Source organism: Botryllus schlosseri, chromosome 11 (genome assembly GCF_051294905.1).
Source record: "Botryllus schlosseri isolate E-star chromosome 11, Bs_hap1, whole genome shotgun sequence".
In the NCBI taxonomy this organism is placed as follows: Eukaryota; Metazoa; Chordata; class Ascidiacea; order Stolidobranchia; family Styelidae; genus Botryllus; species Botryllus schlosseri.
Window position 1 is genome coordinate 20066427 of NC_137246.1, and position 18432 is coordinate 20084858.

At 39.3% G+C, this 18432-nt stretch overlaps 2 protein-coding genes across 2 annotated transcripts; one reads left to right on the forward strand and one right to left on the reverse strand.

Moving 5' to 3' along the window:
- The first annotated feature begins 2697 nt into the window (after positions 1-2697).
- LOC145449790 (dynein regulatory complex protein 8-like) lies at positions 2698-4947 on the forward strand. The gene is made up of 4 exons (XM_080328222.1): positions 2698-2849; positions 3390-3521; positions 3827-3932; positions 4600-4947. Exons 1-4 carry the CDS (start codon positions 2819-2821, stop codon positions 4823-4825), a joined length of 495 nt encoding a protein of 164 aa, XP_080184348.1. The 5' UTR covers positions 2698-2818; the 3' UTR covers positions 4826-4947.
- Positions 4948-8188: 3241 nt separating this feature from the next.
- LOC145449777 (equilibrative nucleoside transporter 1-like) lies at positions 8189-18003 on the reverse strand. Its single transcript, XM_080328203.1, has 14 exons — positions 17869-18003; positions 16833-16921; positions 13581-13662; positions 13298-13524; positions 13151-13229; positions 12937-13089; positions 12823-12871; positions 12661-12758; positions 12155-12209; positions 11646-11782; positions 10916-11060; positions 10771-10856; positions 9884-10086; positions 8189-8811 (listed from the first exon to the last, which is right to left on the reverse strand). The coding sequence occupies exons 1-14, from the start codon at positions 17890-17892 to the stop codon at positions 8700-8702; spliced, it is 1539 nt and encodes a 512-aa protein (XP_080184329.1). The 5' UTR covers positions 17893-18003; the 3' UTR covers positions 8189-8699.
- Between the last annotated feature and the right edge of the window lie 429 nt (positions 18004-18432).

Below are 18432 nucleotides of genomic sequence, written 5' to 3' on the forward strand. Positions count from 1 at the left end.
CCCATGACTTATTGATATTGATTGATTAGCAAATCAGGGAATATGTCGCAGAAATTATGACTCATCGTACTGAGGGCCGCCGATCCCAGAGTTTTAGAGAGGTTTGTGTAGCGCAGGATTTAGTGATATCAGTGGGTATCGAGAAATGACATTATTTCCAGCCACGGGCGTAGCCAGATTTTTTTTGTTTGGAGGGGCATCAAAAACTGACAAATGTTATATGAAAAAACTTTATTTTAACGAAATCTGTCCCTATGAAGAATTCCAGTAGTTACATTACGCATTATGGTGAAAATAATTTATAAAAAATTGTAGTACAACGAAAGATACTTTCTTACATTCTCGGGTAGAAAGTGTATGTCCTTACTAAGTAACTTACAGTAGTATAGTGCAAAGAATGGAGAGATAACGTTCAACAGCAGCAGTTGTTGGCTAAAAACACTGAAGTTGTGCGTGCACTGCTGGTGACAAACCGTGTTGCTTCATTCTGGCAATGGTTTCTACATTACAATTTTTCATCATGCGCTTCTTGATATAAGAACCTTGCAATGCCCACGCAGTCTTTCTTCAGTTGGGATATTGCGGTACGTTGAACATAACGCTATAGAGACTGTATAGGTCTCTATAATAACACCATGCCAACCTATTTGTTTCATTTGAATTTTTATGATTCACATATGAGGCAGACAATGGGCAGTCTACAACGGTAGGCCTAAAAGGTAGGCTACAAGCTGAAAAATGTCAAATGATAAGTTCACCGACAGTGCAAAATCCACGATACTAACGAAATGCGGGTTGCAAAAAAGTTTTGCCTTTGTAAAAAATTTGACATTTTTTGACCTAACGCTACAGTTTGAAATTTTTTTGACACGTTAAAGACATCGCCCTAAATATCACTAAACAGTATTACTCAAAGTGCGTTAAACAAGACTTCAACTCGAAACTGAGCAGTCAACGCAATGACTTGGACTCTACTCAAGTCATATTATCTGATTATCATGAGTCGGATTCGACCCGCTGCATGCTCGTTGACTCGGACATGACTCGGTAGTGAACTAAAAATGAGTGGACTTGACTCGAGTCAAAACTATAAAAGTGAGATTGACTTGTGTGGGTGTCCGATCTTATAAAAGACTAGCCTACTCCAAGTTGTTTCGACACCCTCCTATCTTTTCATTGTATCGCAGTTTTGTGCTGTTTTGAAACGATGAAAATAATAATAAAACTGGTTGATTGATTGACTCAGAGCCTTGTAACTTGATGGTTACAACCCTGTGTCGGAGTGACGAAATTTGCCACAGTAAACCATCATTCATCATTATCATTGGTTTATTTGCAATTTTATCAGTTCAATACACCACAAAAATGCGATACAATGAAAGATATGAAGGTGTCGAAGCGACTTGGAGTAGTCAATGAAATCGGACACCCACCTCGGCCTAGGCGATGTAAAGAGGAGGCATGCACACTGAATGAAAAGTAAAGAAGATAGTATAGGAAAAAGCAAGCGACAAAAATGGGGTGGCATGTCATGGAAGGCGAGATCGATACGCCAGTCGTGGTCCGGTATAATCTTGAGGATGAACTAGTATTCATTTAGTAGTAATCGTTTGTATTTCGACTTGAATGTGGACATGCTCGTCGATTGACGGATGGCTTGCGGGATACTGTTCCACACGTCAGGTCCGGCATATTTGATAGAGCGATGATCTTTTCGGTCCATCATAATGTGATATTTGGACGACGTGGATGCGCGTGTGTTGTACTTGTGCGCTTTTGATTCCGAGGTAAAAAAGTCATTGAAATATTCGGGGCAATGACCGCAGTGGAACTGATACATAAACTTGGCGATTTCTCGTTTCCGCATATTTTCTGTTTAGGACACCGAATCTCTTCAGCAGCGACTTGTTGGATTGACAACCAGGACCCTTTTGGGCCCTAGCTATGATACGGAGTACGTTATGTTGTAGTTTTTGCAGTGGTTCGAGTGCAGTTTTATTGGCAGCCCCCCAACCAAGGATGTCATATTGTAACTTCGATTGGATTAAGGATTTAAGGAGTATCAGAACAACCCAGGCTGGCATGAAGCGTCCAAGGCTGTAGAACAGGCCGCACTTCGGTGATAATTTAGTGTCTAGGGACTGAATATGACTCTTCCAGGACATGTCCGAGTCCAATAAAACCCCGAGATATATGGCATTATCTGTGTTTGAAACGGGCTGACCAGTGATGTTAACGGTTAGGTTATTTTTTGAATTTACTGTACTACTCATTGGCTACGCCAAAATTTCCAGTCGTAGCCTAACTCCGGCAGGTGTGACGCGTTTCCGGTTCCTATGTTGAAGTTGCCTCTCTGCCCTATTGGACCTGTTAATTAGTCGATTGGGAACTTTATAGGAGTCTCCGAATTATGATCGACGTGGTCGAAGCTATATTTGAAAATAGCTGACTACCATACGTTAACGTTATGACCATTGACCATACTCTATGCTTGACTGCGGTTCCGTGTCAACTTCATCGTACCGTTCGTTAGATTTGTGAAGAAAAGCGGCATTGCGAGTATAATATGATTAGGAGAATCATGGTTCAACTAATTACGTATTGAACTATGTATTGTATTATTGACGATCTGTAATGCAACCCATCATATCATTTGCAAATCCTTTAGTCACCAAAACGGCTTACTAGCGCCATCTTATAATATTCAGCAACCATGGAAACATGGTACGCGCGATCATCTACGAACGACCGCAACATCGTCTGCACAGTGCACACCTGTTCCGCACTACGTTTCGAATGAAGTAAAGGAAAACTAATAATGGCAGACCCGGGTGAAAAGGATTCTGCTGGTACGTATCAATTCCTCGATTTATTTGCAATACTCAATGCTACTTATCGCTTGCACGTGCCTAGTCTGCAGGTGCTCTTACATTTATCCTGTCAGTCTTACAATTCACTGTTGCAGTACGTTGTATGCAATTTATAGCCAATCTACTTCTATCAGCTGCAGTAGACTCGATGATCAACAGACCACTTCGCTGGAGCTTCTTTTTGCATTCATAAAGCATATTGGCCTTATTCTATGAACTGTACATCGTACACATCTCTCTTTAGTCTTTGAAATTGACACTGTAATCATTTATTTTTGTATGGGTCCGTGTGTTTCTGATGTTATGCTATTTTGTTACCTGTTTTGTTATTTTGCGATGACGAATAACATTTTCTCTCTCTCTCTCTGTGGCATAACTATCATTGGTCATGTTCAACTGATAAATCAACAAGCGAGAGTAAATTATGATTTCTCATGTACATTCGATTCTAAAAATATTTTAAACCATGAAATTCCCGCATTTACTGAAATAACTCATTCCGATCCGACGCTATTGCAGAGTCTATGCTGGCTGAAACAGAGAAAAAGATTACTGATGCATTTGACATATTTGATCATGAATCCAACAAAACTGTTGACGTCAGAGAAATCGGAACCATTGTCAGATCGCTGGGATGTTGTCCGTCCGAAGGTAAATATACCAGCTGTCACTTTGCTACAAAGAACTGTCATTTAATTATTTCACTTCCTTGTGAAAAGCAAGGTATATGAACCACAAAACAGCCAATGACTGCGTGACGTAGGCTACCGTAGCTTGGGGCAGGTGAACGGACAGGGAGATGAACTTTAGATCATGCATCATCAATATGTGCATCTGCCATTCAACCAATTCTATAACTAAGCCCATGCAGCAGTACCTACTCATGTAAGGGCAGTTAAAACTAAAAGTCTGTGCTATTATCTCGCCATACAAAGCTTCTTAACTGATATCAACAGGCGAATTACACGATATGCTTGCTGAGATTGAAGAGGAGGAGCCGACCGGATATATCAGATTTGAGAAGTTTTTACCAATGATGACCAACATACTGATGGAACGAAGGTAGAATTGCCAATAGAATGTAACACATAACAAACCAATTTGAACCAATTCAATTTTTCAAGGAGCCTTGACGACCCATAGAGTATTTTCATTTTTGAAAAATGCACTGATATTGCAAATCTGATATCTTGATAAAGTTTGATTTCAACTGGTGTACATTTATAAAGGACTAGAATCTGCTGAAATTGTATTAGGAATCGACTGATCAAAATAGACTTGAAATACATTTGAGAAATATGTCTGTCATCTAGGAATACATGGTATATTTTATTTGACGAAATTCGTTTATTTTCAGTTCAAAGCATCACAGATTGCAATGCTATGAAATGTCTATGATTCAAATAACCAACAATTGATGGTACCACCATCTTTTGCAGTGTTACCGTTGATCTGTTGGTATATCTTCAATAATAGAATGTAAATTGTTGCGTTTAAGTGAAATATTGGATTTGCTTTCAATTCCTGCAACAAATCCCTTTTGATTGGATATTTCCAATCAAATTCTGATATGACCAGGTAGCATACAAATCAGTCGTTTCTATACCGAGTTTCAAAATTCCCTACTATGTTGGGAGCAATTCTTGATTTGTTGCAAAGCCAGCCTTGGCGCAAAAATATGCATCGCGACAGATTTTAGCCGTAGAAAGTTTATCGGCGACATATTTAGGTACAAGCCCGCACCAGAGGACCAGCTTCTACGTGCGTTCGAAGTGCTGGACCAGGACAAGAAAGGCAGCTTGACGCAAGAGGAGATTTCCAAATACGTGAGCGAGGAAGGCGAGCCGTTTACTCAGGAGGAATTGGACGAATTTTTAACCGCTGCTGTCGACCCCGACCGAGGTGTCGTTTTGTACAAGGATTACGTATCATTAATGGCGGTCGAAGACACATGAGCGACGCAGACTTTGAATTAGAGAAATATATCCTTTTTTTTACAGGCATCTGTTTTGTTATGCAATTAGAATCGCCCACAGTCTTTGCATGAGGAACTCATGCTGTCGCGCGTATCTCGTGATCATTGCAGCTTTATTGTCGAGCGCCTTGAAAAGCACAAAATTAGTTTTGTTCAGTCGTCGGATTCAGCTGGCACGCACCTGTTCTATAGATCCGTACCACAGAGTTTTACGAATGCAACGGACCCACTAGAATTACTGGTTTCGTTCAATCACTTTTTGTAACAGAGCCGGCTGAAAATTCGAAGTTAATCACTGGTTTTGTTTCCTTACTAGCTAGCAGCATATTGCCCTTTTGTCATCGACTTGAAGACCGCATCAAGCATCATTCGGAAGCTTGCGTTGGGTTAATTTAGCAACCATTATGACCAGACCTGGGCCCGCGGAGCTATACTGAGCGGCCCGCGAAAAGTTTCTTGGAATTCGAAACATACCTTTGAATGGTGCTGCGCGAACTAAAATCACAGGCTCAATAAACTGAACGGCAGTGGCGGCTCGTGACAATATCGGGTGGTGGGGCAAGGGCTGCAAGCGACTTTTTATCAAGATGATGTCACAATCGCGTTTTCCAACGTAAACAAGTAACTTAATGATGGTACGGTAACATGAATTTCCCGGCAACAGTGATTTTAACGTATGTGCCACGAGACTCGAGAGGTCCGCCGGTGAGCTGTGACTTGAAGTATGGGAACTGCGTAAACGGCGTACGGAAAAAAGATTCAACACGGTTCATGTTCGCACTAGGCCTGACTAATTATCTGCAGAAATGGAAATGACTATAACTCGAGAGATAGCGTAAGCCTAATTGGAAAGGTCAACGAGTTCGGACAGATACGCAATTGTTATCTCATAGATTGGGCCTGTCATATTGAATCCAAAACATCATTCTGAAGAACTAAGAATAGCAGCCTCGGAAATTCGGTCTCGGTACAGCATAGAAGATTTTGGCCTTGAAACTGGAGACTGTAACACGACACATACGGCTTTATTACTGTCTATAGGTCTGCTGCGAAATCGCCTTTGGAATATATATATTACCGAATAAATACGTGGATGAAAGCCTTAAACTTAGTACACTGTTACATGACATCATCGAGAAGTGTCCTCATGGCCCTTTTCGGTATGGCACACTGTCAAAATTAATGCGAACAGACCAACACCGAATTTTGCGTAAAATTTACTGAGGAATAGGCTGATCAAGTGATCAGCTGTTAGCCGCCATCGAAAACTAAATAGCTATCGCGCTTGAGGGGGTTGTAAGCAAATGGCTTGACGGCCACAATTTCACGGTGAAATTGACATTGGAGGATATAATATCAAAGTAAATATTTGAATGGAATCTGAGAATGATATCATCATCTCAGTTAACGTTACCGTAGATACAACGGCTTTTGCGTGATATCCGCAATGCGTTGAAGGCTAAAGTGTCAGATCGGAGCGCATCTCATTCTCTACCATGCTCGACCTTGATAACGAAATTACTGCCCTAATCATTGAGTGTCAACCTTGAGACTTGGCATAGCGTTCGATATAAAAATCAAGACATACTGTTCAAAAGCGTATGACGGATCTGGGTAAGGAGCATCGTTAAAATCAATAGATACCAATACCGGCTTTGCGTATAATCTGTTAGCGATAAATGAGAGTCAGCTCTCACTCGAATTAGGAAACGAAATTACCACTAACACAGTTCAGTAACAAACTTTACACTTGGTACAGCGTTCGATACTAACGTTAAGACTTACCGTGCCAAATGTCATAACCGATCTCAGTATTGAACATCGTCAAAATCAATGGATTGGATACCAATACCAGCTTTTGAGTAAAATCTGTTTGCGATACATGAAGGATCAGCACACACTCAACTTCGGAAACGGAATTACTACGCTAAACTTTAAGTAAAAACCCTGAAACTTGGGGCAGTGTTAAATACCACCATCACGACATGACATACCAAGTTTCAAGAATTATCATGGTGTGAAACACCATCAAAATCGACCTATACCACCAAAGGTCGACTAAACGCATATGACGGTAACCGAGTTCAGCTATAGATACGATTGTTACATCACACCTTAAGGGCACAGAGCTAATTTGCCCCGGTTGCTCGGTCATTTTATGAATAGGAGAGAGTAAATTACCGTTTCTTTATTGTGCGCGGCTTTGAGAGAATAGACAGTGAAAGCTTGTTATGAGCGCTACCGGGGCATGCCCCGGCTAGGCATTCGCAAAGCAAAAACACAGAAGAGAATTCGATTTTCGTAGAGACTTCGCTATATATGGGCATTTACAAGCGAAAGGACAAGAAGAATACGATTTTCGCTGTGGTTTCGGTATATATAGATTGGTGTGCGTCTATAAATGGTAAAGAATTGTTATTGAAGAGAATTTTAGGTGGGGCAATGCCCCAGTTGCCCTATAGGACGAGCCGCCACTGCTGAACGGGAAATTTGTTTACTTGGAAACCTGCTCATTAATATGCCACACCTCGCATGCGTAATCCAGAATAAAAACTAAGGCAATGTAGCAAAGAATTGAACAATTGAAGTCGCGAGAAGCCACCGTTTCCATATAGTTTAGTTCAGATCTTCTATGTTGCCATTGTCACATTACGCGGTCTGTGCTTGAAATTATTACGCGATACATGTCCAAATCCCAAATTCGTAAAAGAAGTCAATCAGTGCTTGTGATTACTATGAGTCATCATCACCCATTAGGGATGAACAGGACCAAGCATGTAAAAAAAGGCCAAAAGCTGAAATTCAAATAACGTTTAGAGCACTAAATATTTGTTTACTGGAGTCTTTAGTTTGTACCGAGCGGATCGACGAGTTCAAGGAGCTCAATTTAAGACGGTCTTATGACAAAAACGCAAATAAAGACACTCGGTCAAGGTTGGGCGTATTTCAGAACAGCAAGCTTCTCTCAACAAGGCTGCACCAAGCTGCACACTGTTCGGAAGGTAGCGACCAAGACAATAAAAGCTTTGTTGTATCCCAAATACATTCTAACACCTTGATAGAAAAACTTGGATAAGGGTTCATAGAGTGTTTAAAATGTATCGTGTTTATTATTGTTTCGAATTATGACGGCAAATTCTTATTAGTGTTTTTCATTAATTATATAACTGTCACCTTCTCATTACCTAATATCAACACCTTTACTGAGCAGCACTGGTTATGACTATGACAGCCTTCAAGAATTTTATTCTCACTTTGGAAATACAATAAAAGCATAACGTTTGTCGATCAATACAACTAAACTCTTGTTATAATGGTTATTTCAACTCATCAGACTTGAGAGTGCGTTACAATTTTTGAAAGCGTATATTCATGATGTAAAATATCACTTACAAGAAAAGTGAGCAGTTCACTGAATAAATATTTTAACCTGAGCTATGCTACTTCACAGGAACAGATGATATGTACAAAAATTCAATACTGTACGGGCAAAATAATAAAACCTTCAGAAAGCGCATTACCCTGCGACTTTCCACCGACACGATGAGCTAGCTCAAGCAAGAATAGTCAGAATAAAATGGGGGCCACACAGGATTGTTACTGAAGATTGGAAATTTTTAATATCTTCACACGTAAGATGACATTATGCATAGAGATTACTGATAACTTTGATAACATTGAGTGTTCGCCATATTATGGAAAAACACTAAATTCTTCGGATAGAGGTAGCAGCTAGTCTCAGCACAAACTTTCAACACCAATCGACAGTTTTGTATCCGCTAACTTCCATCAGGCATATATTCCACAGTAGTACCGTTTGGACGACCCCAAGATCTTCAATCCACCGTAGGCTATCAGATCCAGGAGGTGAGAAGAAAAGAAGAACCGGCCCCGGCTAGTAATCCAACACCCATCATAACGGCCAACATGGAGCCGGCAGTACCAAAGTTCTCGGGTTCCACTTGTCTGAACATGAGAAGCAGAAATTATTTACATTCAAGTATAGATGCTTCGAACGACTCAGGAAAAAATGCAAACCAGAATTCTGTGCATTATCGCTGAAGGATTCTCGCCCCAAACAGTTTCCATTCTAGCCTCAACCCTTACTAGTATGGCATAGGAGCGAATTGCTGACAGCAGATTAAAAATGAAGGATCTCGAAATTATGATTGGATGTCCAGTTCACTTCCTGGTAGGACCACAGGAGAATAAGCAAAATGAGCGTGAAATTTTGCCCGAACAAATAGTGTTTCCCATAATTTAGTACGCATAGCCTGCGTACTATGTACAATCCGCATCAAACTGATATTGTGAGCAGCCATTACGATTAACACCAAAGAATAGTTTGATTATATATGCGATTTACATCAGCAACCGCCGAGTTCTAATGATTTGATATGGAAATTGCCATGTATTACTATTATTATTTCAAATCTTTAATCAAAACCATACTGGACGGTACCCGTCACATTCCAGCAATGTTGAAGCTGCGTTTACTTAGCAAGCAGATATCAATTTCAGTAATTGCAATAATGCCGGCAAACATGATCAAAAAATATCTGAATCAAACCAGAGTAGCGATTGCCACCCTCTTTATACGAGCTAGTGGCATCTGTTAACACATGACATAAAGGTAGTTTTCACAATCATAATACAAATCAAATTTCTAGTTAGTTGCGACCCAATGACGAGTATTGCTAATACTTTCGATGTGATAATGAGCAGTGTGAAGTTTACAAATCCAACTATTCTAATGTCAATAACTTGATTCAATGCACAATTCTTTGCGATGTTCATTCAGTACCGTATATGTCATAGTCCTTGTCAAATTAATGAGCTTGGTAATGGTCTTTTTACAAAGAATCAGATTGGAAATGTAAAATAATCAATTACGATCACTAAATGTCAAATTTTATAGATTACGATTACAAATCACAATTTTCCCACGTCTTCTCATATTAACAATTTCAAAACATGGATCTGAAGCTTTGTTGCAAAACAGGAAATGCTCAATTTCAATAAGTAAGATGAAACTTACTTGGGCCCATACTGCATAGACAAGGTACTGAGATGTCCATTCGAAACGGCAAAGAGAATCATAATAACAATGTACATCCAATCTTCATGGAGCCATATCGGAAGGTTGTACCGTGGCTGATAGTTGCATACAGCAAAGAGAAACGGAAAAACCGTGCGCAGCAGAACACAGAACAGTAGCGTTTTGCTATGAGAGGATGACGGCTGAAAGAGATTTCAAGGTTGAAAACGCAGTAAACCGCAACAAATTTCACAAAATAAACAGAATTGGGCACCGATCAGAAGACTGTATCTTCTACTTTTCTATGGATTTTACCTCGAGACCACCTATATCTCAACGTAGTCGGGCATCCACAGCTGAGCACTTAAAGTGCAGACCAGCTGTGAACGTATCGTATCAGTTATTAGCACATCGAACAATGTACTGGTATCACTCCACATTACAATCATATTTATGCACAATTTTGACAAATTGTAAGTTCACTTTTCTGGGCGTACACATGGAATACCCTCCATGGGGCATGTACCTTCATAAAAATGAGGATTTCACTCAACAAGATAGACAGCAAACAATGAATAGGCCGAGGTTTATTGTTCGGATTAAAAACATCTTAAAACATTCATCCCATATAACAGTTGGACTCACACCAAACCTAAGCGTGTTTCAAGTTGTTGTCATGCCTCTCAAGTTATTGTGGCTATTATAACTTGTACAATGTACGACGATCTGCTTCAAGATATTTAAAGAGTCAAATCGACAGATAATATTCAAGTAACCGACAACCACCAATTGCTGATATTGATCCTTGTGATGCCGAGTCAGCAATCATGTGACCAAGCACAAGCTACGGTGGCGGTTTCTAAAACAAAATGACATTATGTACTAACCACGTGAATATATGAAGCTGTAGTTCTCCCAATCCAATCTCCAAGATTGAAGAGGAGGTAATTTGTGACGGGTGTGAAGTATACATCTGCAGAGACAATAATGCAATCGAAGAAACGTCGCAGTCCTCTGATAATCGAGACTTACCGGTCCATTCGGTTCCCGAGCTTTGCGCTTTGATTTTTCCGGTAACTTCAGGAAAACAGGCGAGTGTGACAAAGAACACATACATGACACAGAACATGTGTACCGCCATCTTTTTAGCAATAGGAATAAATGGAGTACCAGAGCTCTGGAAAAATTAAACTTGTGTGTTATTGTGTTATCCTGGCATGAAGAGATCACCGATCGGATGGCAATGCTTCTGCATTATTACAAATGGCCAACACTGCTATGTTCACCATAACTAAACATCCGCCGGCTTTACACATTTCAGACCTGTTGATGTTGACCAGGGCTTTGCAAAATCAATTCCATCCCAAGTTAAGAATTTGAGTACAACAATATCAAAAATAGTAAGAGCCAATTGCAATTAAAAGTGTACCTTTAATATGATCGCAAATAAAATAATGCCAGCTACATGTAGCAACATAACTGTTTCCGTATTTGTTAACATAACTATGCAATAATACTGTGGGCAGTGGGTTGATCACTAATCCAGCTGTGCTACGATACAGCCAATCGAGATTTCAAGGCTTTAGCGCTGGTAGGATATTATGGAGACAGTAATTAACGACGATAAAATAACTGGGCGCATAATATCTTGATCAGAAAAGTTGACTTTTTACTACTCCAGTCTAGATCATTAGAATCAGCACTCAAACTGTTGTGCCCAGCCCAGACGTTGACCACTCTTCAGAAATAGATATCCTCTCACCGTTCGACCGTCCCGTAGATCTGTGTGAACTTGCTCGCCAGTAGGCCCGATGATCTTCACATAATTTCCGCCTTTGTTTATCGATTCAGGTGGGAGCAATCTTTCGCGCTGGTCATCAGATTCCTCCGGAGTGAAATCTACGATTTTTTAGAAATACAAGTCTGGCATTATTATTCGTTACTGGGTCACATCGGATGTTGACTGCTTTGGGGACAGAAACGATATAGTTAGGCAAAGGATCTACAAGTTCAAACAGTATAAAATTCTACGAGCGAGTGGGCCTGCAACTGAAGACGAAAATGAAAGCTTTCAAAAAGTATTCGAGTAGGAACAACAGTCTACATATTCACTTGGCTTCTGGGAAAACTATTGGAAATACATCCGACACCCAAAAGAAAGGGAAAATTACGAGAGCATTTCACGGAAACATAGCGTTAGCTTTCTTTAGTGGCACAACAAATAAGGCCGATAAACAATAACTTGAACCATTTGGATTCACAGTTTCCTACCTGATATCGTGGTCTCAAAAACTCTTGTGGTGTTTATATAGTATTTGTAGAAATCCTAAAACAAAATCCAGACGTAAATTATTCCTATTCAAGTCACTGCTATTGATTTCACAACACAAAAAGTTTATTAGCTTTTTCGGGTAAATCAATACACACACCTGACCTGAATGTTTCACAAATATATTGCATTTGTAAGCATTAGTGACGTAACTTGTAAATATTTGTGACCTGAGCGACTGAACCAGCAATGTACATGATTCTATTACGCACAACAAAGCAAGGAGGGGAAAATTAGACATGCCAGCTTAATTGGCATACCTTTTTCTTATTACTGCACCCACGTCTTCAGTAAGAATACTTATTTCACAGACCACTCATACATCGAATTTAAAAATCTGCCATAGAACAAATAAAAACCAGTAAGAAGATTTCAGATGGCTTGCGATATCAACAATTTGAATATGAAAATAATGATCTGTAGAACATCCACACAAAATATTACTTACCAATCTGATTAAGAGTAGATAGCTAAATATGGTACAAAACAGCACAACTATAGCAGTTAGGAAGAACAGAAAGGCACTCTCCATAGGACCGCTGCTACCTGAAAAATATTGCTTTTCGATAGAATTTATTGAAAAAGAAACAAATGAAAATTATCTCCTTACATGCGAGAGCGATGATCATCGCCACGGCTGAGAACAATCCGCCCATCCCCTTAGAAAAACACAGTCCGATCATGACTACTTCAAGTGAGAGATATCGCCAAGAAAAATCCTCACCTGGCCAGCCATAAATCCACCCGTGTAATTCTGAGGTAATGCGGCGGCAAGAGCAAAGGCACTCGATTGGAAAATCGCCGAGAAAGAATTGATGAGTACGACCGATACTAAGGTGACGAAAAAGAAAGCGTTTTGCCAATCGCAGGTATCAACCTGGCGTTGAGATAATTGAGAGTTAGCGAGACGTTAGCACGGATACTCGGTGAGCACCTACTTTCACTAAGACTTCGGTAAATATAAAAAACACAATAACCATCGCCAGGGACGAGACGATGCGGACATTTTGAGAAATTCTGTAAAAAATCATACCAAATCAACAGGTAACTAATCTACTAATCTAATAACAGAGATGTTTAACTACCTTTTTTGCACAACTGTATTCAAGAACTGAAAAATTAACGCCGGCAGCATCGAGCACACGGCCAACGAATTCATGAACAATGATTGCAAACGAGTGGAGCTCACACTACTTTGAGTGGTAGTTTCCGAAGCTGTACTACTTGCAAACACAGTGACATTGTGAAGGGTAGCAGGCATAGCGGTAGCAGGCATTGACGAATTGCAATTACGAAGTTTGTACATCCAATACTGTGAAATTTAGAACATTAAAATACAATAAAAATGCGATATGGAAACAATCTTACGTCCTGAGCCGTGATGAAAAAATTCCATGGCAGCAACGCTCCTAAACCCAGCAAGTAAACGATCCAGAACACCAAATGATACCTGTCAAAAGGAAATGAATAGGTCATGCCTTACACTACAAAAAAAAATTAGACAAATTTGGTCTCAAATTTAAGAAATGAGGATGATTTGGTCTCATTTTCAGCAATTTTGGTCTCACTGATGAATTGAGGTCTTAACCCTTTGCGACCGGCTGTCCAGTATACTGGACCGCCACTGTTTAACACAGAGGAATCGTTATTTAATCCAAGATAGCTAGACCTGTATTGGTCATAAACTGTTACAATCGTTTTATAAGGATAGCTCTTATGAATTTGCATACATCGGACCATGTATAATCTATTATATCAATGTATATCCTATTTGAAATAAAGATTGAACAGTGAACACGCAAAAACGTTTCCAGCAAAATTGAATTTGTAACGATGTTCGCTTGAATGAACGCCTGAAATGTAAACCATTGTAACTTCCGTTCTAGACGTCATATAACCAGTTACAGTTATCTTCCATGACTTGCTGTAGATTATGCCATTGTATGAAAGCCCTTATATCGAAGATTAGCACGTAGAGGATGTATCAAATTGACGTGAAAGAAAGCAATAACTTGCCACGTGAAAATCATGGCTGCGTAAGAGCACCTGGGTGGTTGCGGTTTCAGACAGATGTATAATTGCTTCAGGCAATTGCAAATGATATATATAGTTAGCCATTATCCTGGCATATCCATCAATATCCCTATCGTGGAGCCTAGTTTTGTATAAAACAACCGACACCAGCCCTAACACTGAACAAATAAGCGTGCGAGTTAGGCTATTTCGGTAGCCGAGCTTGTAATAACAACATCACATAGAGGCAGCCTATGTCTGTTTTAGATGGCACAGAAAGTTACTGTTCACTTCTATGAATAGTGTTGATCATACGTAAAACATTCGCGCTATAGAAGACAGTTCAAATGGATGTGAAATGAAGCAATACTGTATCGTGTAAAATGAATTCTCAAGCGCATATGGGCAGTGTCGAACAAGGATAAGCCAATATATGTTCACTTGGATTTTGCCTTATTGCAGTTACACACAATAACCAACTGAAGCTGATAACACTTGAATAGCAGGGAGATATATAACTTAGGCACTATTATGTATTATGTTACGTAGAACTGGACACGCGCGTTGCCTTCAGCGAGAATACGCGATTACGTAATGATTACTTATCAGCGGCGGCCGCGTGAGTCATGCTTATCCTCTCTGTCTTTCCAATATCGTAGCGCTGGGCTATGAAGCGTTATGGTAGCGTGTAATGGCTCGTTAGAACGTGGAGATTCATGCGGAGAACAATCAGGTGGTCATACACCAATAGAAGTCATATGAATGACATCAGGATAAATTGAAGAACAAAATTCTCTTCCATTTTCAAAAAATTGACAACATTTCCTCGCATAACGCCATTCCCTCTCGCGTCTGAGCCGTGCGAGTATCTCAGTCCGCTAGGCGGCTACTTCAGGTTTACGGCAATATATTGGGCGTCGATTTAAGCCCTATGGATCGCATTTTATCGGTATTTTTATGGATGCAGTAAAATTTTGGTCGGTAGGCCGGCCGATCACAAAGGGTTAAAATTGAGACCGATTCAGCTTTTTAAGACCATATATAATTGTCACAATTATTTGGTCTTAAAAATAAGACCAATAAAACGCATCAAGACCAATAAAACGCATCTTATAAGACATATTGTGCTTCTTAAGACAATTTTTGCTGTGTCAGTATTTTTGGTCTTAAAATTGAGACCGATTCAGCTTTTTAAGACCAAATATAATTGTCACAATTATTTGGTCTTAAAAATAAGACCAATAAAACGCATCAAGACCAATAAAACGCATCGTATAAGACATATTGTGCTTATTACGACAGTTTTTGCTGTGTCAGTATTTTTGGTCTTGTTTTTAAGACAAATTTCGCTAATCAAGAAACGACATGATTTGTGGTTTAAAAAATGAGACCGGAAAGTTGACATGGGCCAGGAGCTGTAAGACATAACTAGCTTATTGAGATAATTTTTGATGTTTTAGTATTTTTGGTCTTGTTTTTAAGACAAATTTCGCTAATCAAGAAACGACATGATTTGTGGTCTTAAAAATGAGACCGGAAAGTTGACATGGGCCCGGAGTTTTAAGACATAACTAGCTTATTGAGACAGTTTATGATGTCTAGCATATTGAGACAGTTTATGACGCATCAGTTTTTCTGGTCTTGTTTTTAAGACGAACTTTGCTAATCAAGAAACATCATGGTCCGTAGTCTTATAAATCAGAATGGAAATTGTCATGAGCCCTGAGCACAAGACGTAGTTAGGTCTATTTGACAAATTTTGATCCATCAAAGGTCATTGCAAATACAATGTAGCGGTGACTTGAGATCGGAGAGCCAAAACGTATTTGGTGGTGCCATGTTTGTCCATTTCTCGTTGATCACATGTCACACTTCAAATAAGTCAAATACAGGATGCATTTGCACCAGAACAAAAATTCAAAGTACCGTACCTTGTCACTTTTCACTGACACAATGGTGTTGGCACGTCGCACTCACCACAAATACTATTATATACTCAAACTACACTATATATTGTTTGGAGGATTGTATACAAATTGGTGAGTGTTATATAGAATGATAATGATATATAATGGGTAGGCTATAAAATGAACTACGAATTCTGGTATATATGTTATGCTTCCCTTCATGCAGAACCTAATAATGACATGAATACCCACACAGCACTCGTGGGCGACAATGGTCTTATTTTTCAGCATTTTCAGTCTTAATTTTGAGACGAAAAATCATTGTTAAGACCGATCAGTCTTTAAGACATTTTTTTTCTAAAAAGTCACTTCAAGACCATAAGACCAAATTTGTCTAATTATTTTTTGTAGTGTATGCAGTACTTCCTGGACAAATCTTGACAGATGCTAATTGATACGCATATCTCAAAGTCTGACAGTGAATGGAATGTAACGTCTATTTCAGGTACGACATCAGCATCAAAATGTATATGCCAGATTCAGTCCCATGAATAATGCATACATGACAATCTGAAGTACATAATTAACAAACAACGATAAAGATCATTCCCATATTCCGATTGTTTGTTACAGGTCTCAAGATTGACAATGTTTAGCTCATAGCAGTTATGTCTTGGATGCACTCAATCAAGTCTCTCACCTGTCCTTGACAGGCATTTGGCTAAGAGAATCACTATCACCATCTGTATTGGCTCTCATCAAGCTCGAGCCCTCACTGCTCTCGTCATCCTGAAATGAATTTAGAGTTGAGTTTTCATGATAAGAGCTATTTTTAATGACGCCTTAATGATTGAAACTGTATTATATGTCCATGATGATAATGCTGGTAATATTACTTGCGTACTGGCAATATATTGTGACAACAATTATATATGCTGAAACGCAACATACAATTAATCAATAAGATACAACAATGCGGAAAGAGTCCATTGCCCATACAGGATCAAATCAGAGTCTAGGCTTAGATTAACACAGATTCAGATCAACAAACTAGAAGATACCGTATGCATCTAACATGCTAATATGCCTGTTCTATTTGTTGGAGTAAAATACTTGTACCACTAGTGGCAGAAAATAAAATGTAGTGGCTGTGTTGATATGGAAAAGTAATTCTGTGCAAGACAGAATCTACAATCATTAGATCATACAATGGCTATATCCTGAAAGTTATTCAGCATCCAAAATAGAATGTCATGGCGCACGACAGAACGATTCTCCATGTAATCAATTACCTAACTCTAATATTAGGTCTACACTAACATTACCAAAATTACTCTAATCTGTGTAACAATGACGACCTAGGGTCTGGGATTTCCAGTCAATGAAAGGGGGTTAGCAATGGTCCTAATGCAGCATAGAAAACTAGCAATGACAGTCTGGCCGTGAAGAAAATTTTTCTCAGTCAATATATACCTAGTTAAATTTGCAACTTTTCCAATCAAAGGGGTTACAAATGTGGACAAGGACACATATTCCATATAAATTCAATATTATGCTTCCACGTGATAGCTATAAAGAGATGAAGAATGTTTGGCATGCGCAAAGTGTGGGCGCACCAAGGCACGGCTGTAGCTCGTTGCAAAATCATACACAGGATTTAATCATAATGCATAAGTAAGATTTGCACGTATCCTCACAATGTATGGTATATAAAAACCTAATAATATTATACTGACCTGCAACAGTCTGCTGTTTTTCATTCTTTATGAATGGATTGAATGCTTGAGCAGTAAGTTAGTTGATCAATAGATTATTATTATGGTCATGTCATGACAGTGTGTGTTATAACGTATAGTATATAACCTACGTATGTTACACAGAAATTAATATTTTCATCAAAGCAAGCAATTGTAGTGCGGGCCCTTTCTAGATCTCAACTACCCTGACCACCCCTGTGAGGCATCATATTCATTTTCATGCCTATTCGACAATTCTCTCCACAGCAATTGTAAGGTTTTCCCGTTACATCAGTATCGTGATTGGCCTGTAAAAGTCGAGGCTTAAAAACGAACGCGGTATGCATTGTATTCGTGATGCATCCTTCCGTATGCGATCATTAATAGAACCACAGTCCTTCAACTGTAGTAGAACCATGGTTAAACTACAGTAAACTGCAAGTTCTCAAACAAAACCACGATCGTAACTCATAACTACGTCACTCATGATGATCAGCTGATCGGTGTTTGTGAAATGTGAATGCAATGTATTTCGGAAGTTACCGCCTGAGCGGGTTTAACCAA

What these genes read in the sequence shown, in the direction of transcription:
- LOC145449790 (XM_080328222.1), top strand. Translation starts at nt 2,819, where the DNA reads ATGGCAGACCCGGGTGAAAAGGATTCTGCTG. An exon ending in GGGATGTTGTCCGTCCGAAG is followed by an intron (nt 3,522 to 3,826) that starts GTAAATATACCA and finishes TGATATCAACAG; the next exon opens with GCGAATTACACGATATGCTT. An exon ending in AACATACTGATGGAACGAAG is followed by an intron (nt 3,933 to 4,599) that starts GTAGAATTGCCA and finishes CGACATATTTAG; the next exon opens with GTACAAGCCCGCACCAGAGG.
- LOC145449777 (XM_080328203.1), bottom strand. Translation starts at nt 17,892, where the DNA reads ATGAAAAACAGCAGACTGTTGCAG. An exon ending in CAAATGCCTGTCAAGGACAG is followed by an intron (nt 13,663 to 16,832) that starts GTGAGAGACTTG and finishes TCCTTTTGACAG; the next exon opens with GTATCATTTGGTGTTCTGGA. An exon ending in TCTATGCAGTATGGGCCCAA is followed by an intron (nt 8,812 to 9,883) that starts GTAAGTTTCATC and finishes TCTCATGTTCAG; the next exon opens with ACAAGTGGAACCCGAGAACT.